The 18,565-nt window shown below is 42.1% G+C and overlaps 1 protein-coding gene across 1 annotated transcript in view; it reads right to left on the bottom strand.

The window, feature by feature from the left end:
* The window catches only part of pde4ba (phosphodiesterase 4B, cAMP-specific a), a 115,934-nt gene that overhangs the window by 17,081 nt on the left and 80,288 nt on the right, over positions 1–18,565 (bottom strand). The window contains exon 7 of the mRNA XM_070908242.1: positions 987–1,099. Coding sequence (XP_070764343.1) covers positions 987–1,099 — 113 coding nt within the window. The remainder of the gene's footprint in view (positions 1–986; positions 1,100–18,565) is intronic.

The following is an 18,565-nucleotide window of genomic DNA, read 5'->3' as shown; positions in this document are numbered from 1 at the left end:
ATTCATTCTTAGACATCAGGAGTCAGTGCCAAGAGAAGCTCAATAAATCAAGGGATCTAAAAGATAGGTCAAATATTGCTTGGTACCATTCACTGTCATGCTCTGTCAAGTTCCTGGTTCCTATATAAAGAAGCAGGAACTAAACCTTGATGCACATCACACACAATCAATGACACAGAAGAAATAGAAGAACCAGTGGACAGTGAAAAGTTGCTTGATGGGAAAGATGGAAAGAGGGCAACAAACACTACATGAGACACCAAACCACTTCCTTTTAGCAATTAAATAAATAAAGCGAATAGTGAATAAAGCTTAAAGGCACAGCCATATGTTACAGTGCAACATGCTCTGTCAGTGAGTTATGTGGTTAAGGGGTTACTTAAATAAAGAACCAGGAACTGAACGTTGGTGCACATCACGCACTAAATCAATGACGCAGAAGAAACAGAATAACCAGTGGACGGTGAAAAGTTGTTTAACAGGAAAGATGAAAAGGGGGCCACAGCAGGCCAAGACACACAAAAAACACCTCCTTTTGTCAGACCATTAGCTGATGAGTAACATCCAGTCATATGCACACAAGTGTACAGGCGGCCTTTAAAACCTGGCAGCGCTCATGCCAACACTGCTTACTGCTGCAGCCCCCCTCTGCCAAACCAACCACCTCCTTACTGTACATGTTCAGACATGATAATACTTTGACTTTGCTAAGGCCATGCTAAGTCCATGTATGTTTACATCGACAGTATCTCTGGGGTCTATACTGTCGTTCATGTGTTTATTATGCTGGAGGATTAGTGCTTAGAGTCCCTTGCTGCTCAGATTTGAGAGCTCCCTCAAAGAGCAAAGCCTTTTCTGCAATAAATGGAACATTGATTGAAACAAAATAAAGGCACCTTTAGTCTTCTGCCCCTGAATATTTTCTGCACAAATGATGGAACAGCATGAAAAAATATGAGAAAAAGATGCAGCCTCTCTCCTCCTACCTTGTTGGAGGCCATGTCGCTGACAGAGCGGTAGGTCTGGATGGTCTCCAGTTGGTCCAGACACCAGTCCAACTCCTCCATCGTCTCCATGGCCAGCTTCTGGTACGCCTCATCTGTCAACAAGCAGCCGGCACACAGAGACACACAGTCAGAACAGAAGGCGCACATGGAGCCCGAGCGCTGCCCAGCCACTCCCAGGCAACATCCACCCACGGGTCCCGCTCAGGTCGCCTGCTGCTGCTGCTGCTGCTGCTGCTGAGGAGGGGGGACGGCGAGAGGTGGCACCCGGCTGCAGCGCTCCTTCATCATAAGGAGGTGTAGCTGTGGTGAGCTGCTGGGACTCGCAGCTGTCAGCAGAGTAGAGCTAAGCTACTGTAGCTCGCTCTGTCACGCACTCAACTTTTCGCTCTGTGTGCATGTGCCTGTCAGGCCCCCCCCTCGACCCCCCAATCTGAGGTGCTTGGCTCATTTACTTAAAGTCAGCCCCCGAGAGCAGGAAACCAGATGTAAAGACAACCACAAAACAAACCCAAATGCAGCCTGGAGACAAAATTACAGGAACTGGTTTGGGTATTAATTTTACCAGAACTGAACAATATTTCAGTAAAGTTTGGCAACAGTCAGTGAGTGTATGCTGTGGTGTGCTCATGCCTTGTGCTGTTCTTTGTTGTATTGGCTCATTTTCTGTCTTTTCTTCAAATGGAAAGCATTTGGTAACTCTGTTTTTTAAAAAGTGTATCATCATACATGTATCAGTATCACAGTTACTGAACTTAGTTATTGGGCTGCAACTACTGATTATTTCCAATATCGATTAATGTGCCAATTATTTTGTCAATCTGCTGATGAACTGATAAGTCAATACAATGTCAGAAAATGGTCATTTTTGCAAGGGGGAAAAAAAAGAATGGATTATCAAAATAGTTGCAGATTCATTTTCTGATTTTGATCAACTAATGGATTCATTGATTCATCATTTCAGCTCCATGTTAAATATGAATTAAAATCATGTATAACTATTTGTGTGGCACTTTCCCTGCAAACAAATGCACCATAAAGTGACTGTAGTGCAACATAGAAACATAGACATAACATTTAAACATAACCTAATCCTACTGAATAAAATCAAAGGAGTGTGACAAAATGTCAGGCTAAAACCAGTGTATTTAAGCCAGGATAAAAAAAAAAGTCAGTAAAATGTAAACAAAGATGGATTCTAATAAAAGAGTAAACAAAAGTCCAAGTCTCTAATATCTGTCAGGAAGATGAGCCACAGCAACCTTATTTTACACTCGTCGAAACCTTTTGTGTTACAGTAAGCATGATTATCAATTAAGTGAGGGCATTTTCCTTTAAAACTGAAATGTTGTTGTGTGTTGTAACCACTGCCGTAATATTCCTGTACGAACTAAGAGTCAGTATTCCAACCCTGTTCCTGTGGTCGAACTGTTTTTCAGACAACTACAACTGTACGTCAAGGTTGCAGTGAGGCCTTGGTGGAAAGCAGAGGGGGTGTGTGATGAGGTGGTTGGTGGGGCTGGACTGACGCACACACACACACACACACACACACACTTGTCTGCTGCCCCTGCATTGTGTATACTCCGGGTCTCCTAGCTGCGGAGCACAACATGGCAGCAGGGTGTGCACTGCGGCGACCTTAGCGTGGCCACGTAGAATGTGTCCCCTGCTCTGATCTCCTTGCCATCAAAGACACGAGCCTGTTTGCTCTCCCAAACATGAGAGGCACCTGGCTCTCTGCCCACAGCCTTCCCTCACTCTGATGAGGGGAGTGAGAGAAAGAGAGGGAGTGTGTGTGTGTGTTTAGTTTGACTCCACGAGCGTCTGATGTGAAAAGGGCTTACACTCATTCGAGATGTCTCTTCGTCTTCTGTGTATCCTCAACACTTTTGAGGCGGTTTGTGTTTTTGAGGAGCGCACAAAGGTCCTTTTCCCCGTAACGGTTGTCTCATTTGAACTTTTAAACTCTGCGTAGACAGAAAGTGTCAGATAAGTCGTATAATAACCTACAGCGTGGACATGTTTATGATTACTGTCGACCTCCTATGATTGTCATCCTTTAAAATAGATCATGACACAACCACATTGTTAGCCTGTGCAGTAATGATATAAAATAATTCTAACAACACTTTTAATGGTAGGTGTGAATGGTGAGGTTGTTTTTGTCATTCTGTACTTATGGGGAAGAATTATTATTAGAGTAAAGTTGGGGGAGTTTTTTTTCGAGTGTTCAGGGTTTCAGAAGTAAAAGTAAAAAAACGTAATACAATATATTTTTGAACATAGGTGAAGCAGACTCATATATATGAAATGATGAATCTGATCTAATGTTTATATAAAAGATGTGTGTTTGATATGTTGAAGTATGGCTTTTGTAATGCTGTTTTTCTCTATGTACCATTCTCTTTGTGCTCCATTGAACTGTTTTTGGATGTTTGTCACCCTGGGCGGTTTGGATGGTTAACCACACCTGCCGTCACAGAGCTCGTCAGCCTATTGGTGTGCATGATGTATAAATACAGGTGTGGTTTCCATTTTTCAAACATTCTGATGTGTTGAAGATCAAAGTAGGATTGAAACGTCATTACTAAACTTCTGTGGTATAGAGTAAGTGTGCAGGTGCTGGCACTGTTTCCTGATAGCCTTGCACCTACGTGACGCGCGTATAATTCCTCTCCTTCCACTGTAGCATTTAGAACCAGTCGCCATACTAGATTGACAGAAAAACTTCTCAAAAATGACTTCATAAAATGAATTAATTCAAATGTTTTTACAAAACTTGACTGGGTTACAGTTCAGGGCAGGGGGGTGCTGATGTGATCAACAAAAGGTGCACACATACTGATGTGTGTTGAAGTGAGGCTGTATCCGGGCTTAAACTGAATTGCTGGAATGATTGCTCAAGCTCTTAGCCACGTTCATGGCTTTGATTTCAAAAACACACAAAAATGGGTACAAAGCCTTAAAATCTGGTTTAGTGAGACAGGACCTCAAACTGGTCACGGGGCCAACTTCTTGTGGGTCCCCACATACTAAATCCATTCTCTAGGTAGTTGCCAGAGCCACTTAACTGTGACGCTTGTATAACAGTTTCACTCTGATCCCTGCCCTGCTGGCAAGCAAAGCCAATACCAGTGTTTACCCCAGTGCTTACCACCAGTCAAATAAAAAAACAAAGATTTATGTGCTGAGCATTGAGGCATTGGACATTGACTCTGGTATTTCTCAATACTATTATGATGGTTACAGCAACCATCCAATCTAATGTCAATGTCTTAAATACTTACCTGCAGAGGAAAATGGGACGTAAATGGCCATAAAGTAAACACAACCCTGTCCCTGTTTATATTCAACCGAAATCAGTGCAAGACATGAACACGTGCCACTCTTCCTGAGTTCACCTTAATTGTAACTGAGTGATGGAAAATAGAAAATAAAATAAAAAAAAAACTAATTTTTAGCTGTGTGAGTGTTTTCAGTTGCAACTTGACACATAAACTTGCTGTGAGGCAGAGAAGGAAACTAAAGTGGATTTGTCTTTTTCGTTTAATTGAGCACAAGGGAACAGGATAATGCAGCGGACTGGATCCTAGAGTCTGACAATGTGTAAACATCAGCAGGGTTAAAGGGTGAGACAAGTTGTATTATAGACAAAATTATTGAAACAATAGAAATGCCCGTAAAGGGTAATAAAAACGATAAAGATTTGTCTCAAAAACTTTCTGAGCCAAATTAGATTGTGGTGCTGGAAAACCACAATGAGGAATTTCTGCCTCGATTCTTTGTTTTTTTGTGTGTCTGTTTTTTATCCTAGCTAATCTATATACTTTTAATTGTTAAAAACAATTTTGTTACCAAGCATATCATTATTTTCTTTAAACTTACAGCTTTGTATTCCAGAGGCAGATTGCTTTCATACTGTTGCTTTATGGCTTGCAACACTTCCTGTGCATAATCCACACAATGTTTCTGCTTATAAAAGAAGACGTGTGTTTAGGAATGACAGTTACAAACTCTCTGATTATAACCAACAAACATACTTTTATATTCTCACTAGTTTTAAGAGAAGAAGCATGCATGTTAGCTGCATACCAGCAATTTCTTTAGTTACAGCAGGCTGCACTGCGTACTCTCGTGGCCACAGATGGACGAAGGGAAACAGCACACAAAAGCCAAATGTCTACTAAAACGCACACACACACACACACACACACACACACACACACACACACACACACACACTAACACCACGATGTAAGAGGGGATTTCCACCGCCTCCACCCCGACACAAGGACCTTTCTGATCAGCGCTCAGACCTACAGTGTCTGTCCCACAGGAGCAGACAGGAAAACACACAGATACACATGTACAGTCCAGTCAGACACACACACACACACACACACACACCAGTGTACTGTACATATACACCAACTTAAATGTCACATTACTGCACTCACACACAAACATGTACTTTCCAGCCGAGGGAGGCAAGGAGGGAAAGGACATCAGCTCTCTCCGTCTCTGTCTCTGTCTCTCCGTCTCTGTCTCTCTCTCTCTCTCTCGATTCAATATTCAGTTTAGTTCAGTTCAGTAAGCCTCACTGGCATGTTAAGATACAGTGTTTCCTACACAAAGTTAACAGTACCAGCATGTACAAAAAGAAAAAAAAAACAACGAACAATCTGAAAATCTTTTGTAATAACATAAAAAAAAATGAATATACATATTTTTCTGTGAATATGACTGTGAATATGTACAAGATGGACAAAAAAAACCAGGATTAATCTACAATACTTAACTATGTGTTGAATGAGCTGTGTTTGCAGTATTGCACAGGTGTTCCTCTTATTGTTTCCATCCATGGTTCTTTGATTGTCTTTCAGGTTGAGCCAAGATGGCACATATTTTTTTTTCTATTTCCAACTATTTCGAAGTCCTCCAATATTTGTTTTATTTCAGGGAATACTTTTACTGTTTTTAAATTCCCCCATTTTCATGGCGCTCCTAAATGTGTTGCTGTTGCTCTCGTTCTCTGTCAATCGCTCTTCCTCGTCTCTCAAACATCTGTCGATTTATTGACACGGGACTTTATGGTCTTCTTCTTTGCAGCAGCAGCGAGTGCACACATACACACACACACACACACCCAAAGCCTACTGCATATACAGGGCATGGCATATGTTGCTATCAGATTATTTAAGGACAAATGTGCCCAGGGGATGTCAGAGCTGGGGAGTTGAAGCTGTGTGTGTGTGTGTGTGTGTGTGTGTGTGTGTGAGTGAGACAGCTGCATCTGTCATCCTCTCATGGGGATGGAGTCAGTTTCCTGTGATGTGATGCTAGATGCAACAGAGCAGGAGGGCTGCAGCGCATTATCAGCAGCCAAAATCTATTTGGCATTGTGGAGGTTAAATCATCAGCGGAGATTACCTGCAGGCACTCTCACATGCGCACACGCACGCACACACACACACACACACACACACACACACACACACACACACACACACACTCATAAACAAACAGGATAAGAGGTCAGAAGGGGACAACCCCCCCCCCCCCCCCCCCCCCCCCATACTAATTTCCGCTTTTAATTTATTGACCGAGCAGTCGTCATGTAAACATTTGGGTTTTGAATGGGTGACGTGCCACATTTCCAGTGAAGTGGCGTAAACAGACCACACACATAAAAAGAAATCAAACTTTGACGTAGGTCCGATTGGCAGCAGTGTCAGGTTGCTGAACGAGAGAGACACAGAGAGAGAGGAATCCATTCTTTAGTGGCATCACTTGCTTTACAAGAAACAGAGATCGAGCTGATCTGAAACGGGGGGTTACACAACACTTCCTATCAAAGAGTGGGCTGTTGCAGTGCTGCTCGGCATTGCAAAATCCATCATTGACAAGTATTGTGAAAAGAGGGGAGAAGGGTGGTGGTGGAGTTTGTGGTCTGAAGAACATGTTACGTGGCCCTGAAACGTGTGTTGATTGTAACACTTGTGTGAGTCGGCTTCTGAGAAGTGACAAAATGACAAAATGACATGAGTCCGTGTTTCGCTAGAGTTCATTTATCTGATTTACAGGGAGGCGTAATACAAATACTGTTTTTAGAGATGGCATCAGGATTTTGTTGCCCTGTGGTTGTGAATTATAAACAGAAGGGAGAGAAATAATGACTGGACATTTTGTTGCAATGGAGGATTTGCACACGCCTCACCACCACTTCAATGGAGCCTTAATGGGTAAATGTATCGCTCTGAGATGCAGTATCGGTAAACACACACTGGTGCCTTTTTCATGTGGTGGCCCTCCAGAAGCAGCACTGTGACACATTTTGGACCCTGACTCACAGATTGAGAATTCTGATGTGTTGCAATGTGGCGATTAAGCTTGAGCAGAACTGCTTCAAGTACGTGTTTCCATACTTGTCTGTGTTATGTCTAAGCTGCACGTTTGTATATTTGCTGTCTGTCCCTAACGCAAAGACAGAGATGGGAAACAGCTAGCCAGGCCCTGTTTCAAGTTTTAAATAAAACACGCCTACCAGCACCTATAAGGCTCACTAATTATTAACATATTGTATTTCACATGTTTTATCCAAACACAAAAAGAAAACAACAACTTGACATTTCTGTTTGTGTGCGTTTTAAACAACTTCTTTGTCTAACTCAACAAGAAAGAAATGTCAAACTATTCGTTAAGGTTAAATACATTTAAAAAAATGAGATTTGAAAATGGAGATTAATTGAACTTGTGATGACAGAAATAGCTTTTTTTACGGGCACGCAGCAGGAAATGTTTGCCAGTCTGTTTGCAGGTGAGCTTGTGGTCTTGGTGTTGTTAAACTTGTTGTATCTGGTGTAGCAACAGGGGGCATGTAGAACGCTGCAATTTGACTTGGTAGAATAACAATCAAGCAGATTCACATTCATGCGACTTCCAGTCTGACTTGTGGCTCTTCTGCTTACATTTATACTGCAATAAAGTCAGTTCTGACCACAAAACCTCTAACAAACCTCTGCTTTGACTGGGTCACATCTAACAACCATGCATGTGCGTGCGTCTGTGTCTGTTAGACCCCCTCATGGTTATTGCTTGCTTTTACCCCCCCACTCTGCTTGGACACAGAGTTCCCTGTCCTCCCTGTAACATACACATGTACACATTCCTGTCTGTTTTACCATAGAACTCAGTGGGAAAGCAACACGGAAAGTTATAAATCCGAGTAGCACACAACAACTCCCAAAGGGTGGACCGTGATACCAGATCCCTTGCAGAATCCTTGGAATAACAGTGTAAAAGTCTCTGCCGTGTTAATCAAACTGTCTAAACCCAGGTGGAGTGAGAAAACTGAAAGTTCTCAGGTTGTGATTTTTCTCCCCCAGTATTAATTTCAGTCCCAAATAGCTGCTGTGTTTTGGCGTACTTGTTGGTCTTAATTTAAGTCCCATTAAGACATTTTCATTATATTTCATTATTATTTTCATTATAGATTAATTATCTTCACATGATTTGTCCAAAGATATATTAGATATTCAGCTTACAGAAAAAAAAACACAGAAAAGCAGAAAATTCTAAACATTGAAAGAGTAGAACCAATTAATTATTGAAAAAATATGACATAAACGATTAATTGTTTACCAAAATGGTTGCAGATTCATGTTGTGCCCACTGACTAATTAATTGAACACAAAGAGCAGTCCTGTTCCTGTGACTGAGGATGAAGAATCTGACTTCTGTGTAATATTTCTTGGAAAATCTTGTGACACTGTGAATTTTGCAGACAACTTCCTGTAATTCAGCAATGACTAAAATGCAATGCGTAATAATGCGTTTAGTTACTGAGTAGCAATATTTTAGTACCCGATATTAATCCAGTCCAGATTGGGCTTCAGTAACTCCTGAGCAACACAGAGGCCTATTGTGTCTAATTTGAACTGTGATCGGCTTATCTCGTTTGAAATGGCTGGAGAAAAACCATATCCATTTTTGTCCCACCAACTCATGCCTCGCACATTAGACTGCGGATACTTCTTGTACGCATACACATGATTTACACATTTATTCCCACACAGAGAGATACAGAGCGGTTTACGCATGTGGGAGGAGAACGTGAGGAGTGAACTGAGCTCAGAGACGGTCTGACATCACAGGGCCTGAAGGCTCACTGAGGCACGAGGCGTCTGCCTCAGTCTTACATGCAGCGTTCACTGCTATCTGACTGGTCATCATGTTCCGGTGTAAAAAATCTTCAATGTTTGGTTTCTGCAACTCTCTCGCTCCCTCTGATAAAACCGACAGACGTCAATGAGGCTGTTTGTCCGTCCTATCAGCGACTCAGAGGACCTGTGAGTATAACACCGTCCTGTCCTTGAGCTGCACTCTCCCTCACTCTCTCCATCTGTTTTGACTCCTGCTCTCATAAACTCTCACATGTCGTCTCCCCCCCCCCCTCCCCATTCACTCCTTCTCACCAGTGTCTCTCGCTCTCTTGCACTCAGCCTCTATATACTCAAACATGTGTACACGTAGAAACACACACACAAACACACAGCAACAGGCCAGGCTTTGTCTGTGTTACCTGAGCTGAACTCCCACATTGGGAGCAACACTACTGACTGGGCTGAATGGGCCTCATTGTCACGCTGACTGGCATTTACCCCTCGGGTTGATTAGCATGGATCAGAGGAGCCATGAACCCGGTTAGCCAAACTTCTGTCGCTGTTGGTGCTGCTTTTTTTTTCTTTCTTTAGGTTTCAAAGTAGCGTCTAGAGTTCCGATTACAGAGGCTTACTGTTGCAGGGGTGGGTCTGATGTCAGGGGTGAGGACATCTTTCTAAAACCGTCAGGAAAACTTTAGCATAATCAGAATGGGACAGCATGCAGCTGGAGGAGAGAGAGAGGGCTTAGGGATATTTAAGATGAATCAATGGGATACAATTGTGCAGTAATAAGGTGATTTGTTATGCCCCTTGAGAGGATGAGGTCTTAGCTTGCCACAGAAAGTAACGTACGAATTATGTCATTTTAGCAGTTTCGAGTACTTGATTGCTAGATGGAACACGTTACCTCACATGTTCCCTTGAGACACAGTGATTTACTCTCATGTCATACACATGTCACGAGAAGGGTCAAAAGAGCCGAGGGGGGTGGAGGAGCGGCGCCTCAGACACACAGAACAGTTTTGCCCAAGGAGATACCAACAAGGAGTCCCTCATGGATACAGAAAGCTGCCATCCTAGGTAGTAAGATCATTACATTTAGTGTTTGGTTGAAAGAAGTAGCATAAAACCAGCCTTTGTTAAATTCAAGTGGTCCCTGTTGTCATTAAAAGTGAGACAAATCAGGTATTTAGGCTTCCCAAATGTTGCTCTGTAGGTGCGATCAGTTCAGTGTTGAAAACATGGAAGGCCCAGCAGCTTCTAAGACCTTTCTAAACCAGGGCTCAGATCACTTTTACAGGTTTTAATTCCAATAATGAGGAAGTAAACAACCTCAGTGGGCTGACGTGCAACTAGACAGGCTCGGTTCATGTGTCATGCTTCCTCTGTGTCTTGGCTCTGATATCTGAATAACAATTTTATGGAGGCCAAGCAAGAAATCATCTCGGTCCCAACACTCTTCCAGCTGTTGTTGAACTGCTGTCAAGAAAAACATGGCTGTCTTATTAACATTATCTTGAGTGTATTTAGTGTGCAGGCCTTGAAACGAAGCCAAGCCAGGCTGGTCCAGGTCGGGACGCAGCAGACTTGATGAGTGGAGCGAGGAAAGGCACCAGAGGGGTTCTATGACGAAGGGGTTTGCGTGCAACGAAGGATCAGTGTCTCCAGTAACATATGAAGACCAGCTGAGACAAACCTCAAATGACCTCTCACAGCATGCCTCCTTCTGATGGGTAAGCATGGTGTGTTAGTGTATCTGTGTACATGTGTGTGTGTGTTTGTGTGTGTATCCCAGACCACATAACACAATCAAATTGAGCCAATAAAGACTATTGGCCCTGGTGAGCATGCAAAACAAGATTGATTGTGTTTGTCCATATTGGCTAAATTAAACTTCCTGATTGAATCAAGATTAAATACAAGTACCCCCCCCCCCAAGGAACGACTAAATAGGCATGTGGCATTCATGGCCTAACAGTGGTTTCAGAGATATCTGGATCCTATCTCTGCCAAAAAATCAGCCACGTTACCGCAGAGTAATGATAAACAAGCCATGATTGGGATGTTTTGTTTCTTTGTTGATAATAATCAGGAGGATTTTAATTGAAGTGGGATATTTTATTGTTGAAATTATTTTGAAAAGGCGGCTTTCTGTCCTGTTCCACAAAGAGGGGGCAGTGATGGTGGTGGTTTTTTGGAGGAGGAGGAGGAGGAGGGGAAAATGCTTCCCAAATACCCAAACAAAAGAGCCGGTCTGTGGAGCACAGAGCGTTTGAATCCATCTGTGCTGAGCTGAACAGGCCTGCTGGCAAGGGAATACTTCAGGGGAAGGGCAGCCGTCTACTTTATGACTGTGCTGACGTCAATGGCATAATTCAAATACTTGCAGAGTGCATGCTTCCAGCCTTCTGAACCTGCTCTCTCTCTCTCTGTGGCAGGCCGCAGCTAAAACCCGACGTGGAATTGGACTCCAGTAAAACAAAATAACAAAACAACAACAGGAGTGGAGTCATGTCAGGCTGAAATCGCACAAAAACACGTGGTATTCATTTGCTGGCCCTTCAGTCGTCATAAAGGCGAGTGACAGATTGGCAAGTCTTTTGTTTTCATTATATATTTGCTTACACAGAGAGAAATATTACTAAGGTGCGGAGCAACATCCAGGACAACGAAATGGAACTGATCCGACGGAATAGAAGTCCCATTAGCGAGAAGTGAATAGTTTTTATGAGTGAAAAAGGAAGAAGAAAGCCAAAATGACATCAATTAAACTCCTGTCTATGAAGAGCTATTCTCTTTTCCTGAAAGAGGGAAGTGACACTGATTTTGCGTGATGTGATGTGTGTGTTGGTGGCATAATAGTATGCCTGCTTTTCAGTGACTTGCCTACAAATGAACACACTCAAACACATCTACAGTATTTAGAGCTGACACATGTTGATTAATTAATGTATTCAAAAACACAGATTTGCTATTTTTTTTTCTCTTTTATGACGCTGTGAGTTTAAATGTTTTGCGTTTTGGTTGTTGGTTGGACAAATCACGTGAGATGCGAGGTTGTCACACTGGGCTTTAGGACACTGTTATGAGCATTTTTCAGTTTCTTAGACATTTTGTAGGCCAAGTAATTAATCAAGTTAATCGTGAAAATAATCAATACAGGCACATATATATTCAGTGGGATTGGCACTAAGTGTAGTTCCTTTAGTAAGTGACTGCAAATGTCAGAGAAACACAGGGTCAAGATGAACTAACTAGCAAAACAAACAAGCAAAACTTAAATCACTTACACATAATGAAAAAATAATGACAATAAGAACAAATTATGGCTAATTTGAGGGCAAATCTGGTGATGGCAACTTGGATCCCTCAGACTGTGTGCTCTTACATCTTCTTGACTTACATTGTGGGATAAGTGAGGATGACATAATTGGATGGAGCCGTGGGTGACTGCAGACAAAAGTCTGTTTGCTTTCAGGAGAGTGAGAAAAATCTAACTGTACTGAAAAAAAGTTTATACCTGGAGTCAAAACAAGGTAGCTATTGCATCACACATGGTAAAGCATTTGTGACAAACTAACGACATGTTTAAAAATTAGCTACCCCAAAATTACCCCATTAAGATGCTGATGCTGAAGTGCTAACATAAATCTATTTTAATTTCACGTGAAGGACGATTACAGCACTTTTCTTCTGACAGTTTAATTTGTTGGAGCAGGTATAAACAAAGGCAGGAAGTCGAATATAATCAGCGACTATGATCTGGTTTTTATAAAAGTCATGACCTGAACTGACATTTGTGCTCTTTACGTTGCTTGTTGGCCTCGAGTTTAGTCAACCAATCTCACTGAGAGGACACAGAGACACTGCTGGAAGGTTTGTTTACACGCTGGAAAATGCAACAGACCTGGCATTTCAGGGCCAAAACAATTTTGGGAAAAAGTTGACAAAAAGGTGTTCTATCAGACTAGAATGAAGAATGATGTTAATCCTATTTTGAAATTAGTATTTGTGTTTTGTCTTAGTAGAGAACTGATGAAGAACAACATCAACGAGCAGAATCAAATTTGAAGTGGAATAACTGATAACACAGTAATGTCTCAACCAACCCTTTCATCAAGCCTCTACATATACAAGCACACACACACACACACACCTCCAGACAAGCAAGTGGGTCTTTTCCCAAAACCCAGCTCTGGATCTCCCTTGGCCGGGAGCCGCGGGAGTGTGTGCCAACGGGTATAGAGAGCTTTGAGTAGGGTAAATACTTGGCACTGCAGCTTTTTTATGACACTGGAGACTTGTAGAGCAGGGGCCAGGCCGGGCCGTTTCTGGACGCGTCTCAACGCTGGGATTACTTTCAATAAAATCATGAACTCACCACTAACACAAGAGAAGCGTATGCCTGACTTTTACGAAATGCTTTGGAGACAGAGAGACACAAAGCGATTTCTTTTTTGGCAATATATTCCTTCCTCTTGTTTCGTGAGACCCCAGTAGATCCCATGGCTGTGCCAGCTATTCTGAAAAACCCTCAAGATGTCAGTCACTCTGTATGGAAAGCTCCAACCCTCTTTAACCCTCTCAGGGCACCTGACTGACACTTGAGAGTTTGAAGGCAGGGGGACGCTGTAATGTGACCTAATGCTAGACAAGTCATGGCCATCAGCTGGCACCTTTCTATATCTTATTTGAGACGACACGGCTGTTGACACACACAAATACAACCCTGTTTGTAGCAACATGCATAACATACGCACACGTGCAGAGATAATGTATGTACCAGTTGGTTCTAACATCCTAGTCACCAAAGTCATTTGTACGATCTAGGAACACAGTGGTATAAGTAAGTCCAAGACAACAAGCAGTTGTCTGAGCTGTCAGACAATCAGGCAGGCTGTAAATAACAGTTTAGCTAACATAACATTCGTCTAAAACACTTTAGTGTGAGGTAAAACCGAAAGTGAGCGCACTCGTAATGTCAGTAACAATCCCTCATTAAACTGCAGCAAGTACGGTAGGTCAAAGCCACAAAGTCTGTAAACTATGATCGCTGTTTATGGTCACTTTAGGTAACAATTTTATCATTGGTCTTTGTTTTCCAGATAAGTTTGACTAACTCAGTGGGTTGTTTAAAACCCATATGATCGTCTGACTGCTCATGTTTCTTACCATGTTGGATGTCTTTTTGTTTTGTTTTTCCCCCGGATCTCAATTAACTTACAAACATTACGAAACAATTCCAAAAAACGTTATAATAAATAACCAAATGATGCCAGTTAGGTTAAATCCTCTCAGTCTAAACTGCATGTGCAGATATGGACGAAACAAAGATTTAAGTTTAAGTTTAATATATTGTTCCGCCCCTTAAACCTTAGTTATTTTGTAAGTTCTGTTACGGCTCGTGATGTTACAGCAACTTCATGTTTTTCTTTGGATCATTCAAAAGATTTACACATTACTTAAGTTTTAACTAGCCAAGACATTTCTTAACTTTTATTGGGGCAACCCGATTTAGTAAATCACAACAACTGAGGTGCCAACAAGAAACTTAAACACAAGAGACACTTTCTCGCACTCTCTTTGATCACACGCATGCGGTACCATCACCTTATTGACAACAAATAATCTAATGCAACTACTAAAATGAATAAAGCAAAGCCCCAAACCACCAATAAGAGCAAGACTAACAGAGAGCTGGAAAAAGGACAAAGAGAGTACAGGAGTGGCACTGACATATAAGCGTGTCTGTCCATCACTGTGTGGTAAAGAGGTAAGCTCTTATGCAACACATTTCCAGTGTTCAAATAGGCTTACACGTCCCTCCCTACCATTCTCTCCCTCTGAGGGTCTGAGCGGCCGCCAACTCATCAATCACCAACTACAAAGAAAAGACAAAAACACCAAATTCCTGGAAAGGAGAAAAGGACAGAAGAGCACATCAGTTTCAAGGTACTTGTGTAACTCTTCCTATCAGGGCTGAGCTGTCAGAATAAAAGGAAACTGATGAATGTGAATGACTTTGTTTGGAATTTATAAATGAGATTCAAGCTAACCCAAATAGATTGTCCTGAAATGACAAAAAGGGAAATGGTTCTACTTAAATTAGAATATACATTCTACATCTGCTAACAGTCTCCCACTTTCCCTCTGTATCTCTGTATCTCTGCCTCCAGGACTGACGTTGAAGAGGTTCAACAGAGTATTTCCATTAGAGATGCAGCGATTAATCGATAAGTGGATTAGTCAATCCACAGAAAATGAATCAGCAACTATGTTTGATTAATCATTTAAGCAATTTTTTGAGCAGAAATGCCCCAAAACGTGCAGCTTCTTCAGTGTGAGGATTTGCAAGTTTTCTGGACAAAACAAGGGCACAACAAGGACTCTGGGGAAATGTGACTTGTCACTATTTTCTGACATTTTATAGACTAAATGATTTATTGATTCGTGGAGGAATTGGTCTCCAGATTACATACATACAAGCATAACGAGCGCTTTCAATTGGGTTTCAGAGCCAGGCATTAATGTAGATTCAATATTTCTGCCTGATTTGATTTTATCCTGTTTTGCTATCTGGGATGTCAACGTGTATTTGCATGGCAGTATAACAGGATTTTGAATGGTGGTGTGCTACTTTTATCATGTTTGCATGCAGTAAATGTAGCATTTATCTCACAACACAGCTAAGGCTGGAGTCATTAGTTATACAGTAGAGGTATACGGTCACAAACTGACAAATGGAAATTTTGATCTGCTGATGCTACATTGGTGGCGCTAGATTAAAAAAAAAAGTTAGTGGTTGACCAAAGTCATTAGGTCTGTTCGGAACGATGAATATCGGTACTGAATTTCATCCAATAATGTGGAGCCAATTTACTCTGAAGTGTGAGACAGGTGAACAGACAGATCGTCACCAACACTCCTCCCATCACGTTTTGTCTGTTACTGTGTGTCTGTCTACTGACAGCCATTAGTGCCGGCTCTCAAACATCTTGGGAGTATCTTAATATCAACATCCTGGTCTCCAAACTGAGCCAAAACATCTTCATTGATTTAGTTGACTCCCTTAAAAACGAAATTTCTTTCACATATATCCTGTGGGTTTCAACACACCTTCAATTGATACAACAGATAATATGCCTCAATGCAAAACACCTGTCCAACAAATATAATCTTTCATCATTTCTAATCAGATAATTCTCTGCACTGGCTTCATCTTCATCATCTTCGTGTACACAGAGGGAGAAGATAGACGGTGGGATGCAATTAAGAGCATATGTGAACGAGTCAAACAAAAGTCTAGAGCCGTGACCGCAACCCCCTCAGCTCGCTTGTTCTCTGTGTGGAAAACAGAAACCTTCGTTTTCACTAGAGCCTGGTCTCCACAACAAGCAATAACAAGCTTTTTTTAATCTCCACCGACAGACTGCTGATATGGCCGTGAGGCGTGAGTAAGAGGACTGGTATTGCGCATTCACAGACAAGCGCTTACTGTAACATGTATGATACCGAAGCTCCAGTAGAAAATATTATTGATGACATCAGCTTGTCTCCAAGAGTCGGATCATATAAACAGCGGTTAGATCTGAGCAGAGCGGGAGAGCAGGCGGTTTGGAGGAGGGCCGTGATATTCCTCACCTCCTCTCAGAGGGCAAACATACAGCTGCCCACATCTGTCACACACACACACACACACACACACACACACACACACACACACACACACACACACACACACACACACACACACACTGATGGCAGGCTCTCACTTACATACACAGGTAGACTCACAACCTGATGATGCAAGGTGGCGTTTGGGCAAACAAGGATTCAGTAAACACACACACACACACACACACACACACACACACTTGTGGACGTGAACACACAGTGGGACGTGCATTTGTCCAAGCAGCCAGACTTGTACTGTGTACACATCACATTTCAAAGTAGCGAGTCAGTGTTATTGGCAGGGAATAGTCAAAGCGGGGGGGGGGGGGTGCAGTTTGATGGCTCTTGTGGTTTAATACTGGGCCGTGGTTCCCGCTCTTCTTCTGAACTCTGTTCATGCTTCCCGGGTATTTCTCTGTGCTGTGGAGATGATGATAATAATGTTTGGACAGGCAGTGTGGCTGCCTGGAAGGATTGTAATGGATGCTAGAGTACTTCTTTGCTTCTAAGACATAAACATCATTGCGCAAGTTGTGCTGCCACATAAAGTCCTTGTCAGGTAAACACGGGTTGTTTTAGGCATTTATGCAAATGGCCAGCAGTATTGTTTGTTTTTTAGTGATCAGGTTTCCCCGATACAAATGTTTTGTAACTGTGGTAAATGCTTCATCTAGATCTCCCTGTGGAGCAAAGTAGCAGGCTGCTGTCCTGAGGAAGAAACCTTCACACCTAAACAATCAATCTATCAAAAGTAATTCAACCAAGCTGCAGCTCTGGCCTTCCCAAAGCAAAGAATAGTGACAAAACAAGGGTTTAGGGATAAATGAGTGGTCCGACTATCCTGACAAACAAGTCTGGATTATCTCTGCTAGATTTATGGAGGATGTCATGACATAACACTTTCATAACAATTCCATGTAATGGAAATGTTGAGTTATTAAAACATCCAACAGTGTTTGTCAGTGGGCTGAACTGTCTGGGCGTGTACCACATCCCAGTTTGGCATGACAGCCTCATGCACTTATCTCGAGGTCAAGTGGCCGGAAGAATTAAGTATCCTTCTGACGAAGATGATGAGCTGTTGTTCTCTTTTTAAATCTAACTATTGTATAAAACCATCAGCTTACACTTTAGATCTCATTCTTTAGGAATGTTATTCAGAAATCCTACAGTACCTTTGAGTCTAAAATCAATCTCTGTTATAAATGGAGAGCAGTGAATATGCTACATTTGTAGACATTTCATCAGTTTTTTGGCTGTTAAAATCTTCCTGTGTTCCAAACATATGCTGAAAGGACAGTGATATATTCAGAAATAAACCAGCAGCAGCCGCTTAGGTTAGCTCAAACTTGGATGACATGAAGCATAGATTGTATGAATTGTCTGGATTTCCTGAAGTTGTTGGCTGTTCTGCGGTCAGTGGCAATAATGTGCAGAAAAGGCCGTGAGTCAGATTGAAAGTAATAAAGGCATTTAGCCTGCACCAGATTCTTTTGGAGCCAAGAGGAATCTGCAAGTGTGTTTCTGCCGCTTGTAGAGCCAAGAAATGTGCTGTTCACTGCACACTACACAAAGTGCCGTCCAACCTGCTGCAGGCCCATTAGTCCTGCTCTCTGCAGCCCTGTGCCCCAGTGTATAGAGGAGTTATCTGAGGACACTTCCATGAGTGGATCATTGTCCTGAATCAAAAGTCTAATCTGTGAGGGGAACACGCAAAACACA

This window comes from Enoplosus armatus, chromosome 7 (assembly GCF_043641665.1).
Source record: "Enoplosus armatus isolate fEnoArm2 chromosome 7, fEnoArm2.hap1, whole genome shotgun sequence".
Lineage (NCBI taxonomy): Eukaryota > Metazoa > Chordata > Actinopteri > Centrarchiformes > Enoplosidae > Enoplosus > Enoplosus armatus.
This window is presented reverse-complemented; position numbering and strand designations above follow the sequence as displayed.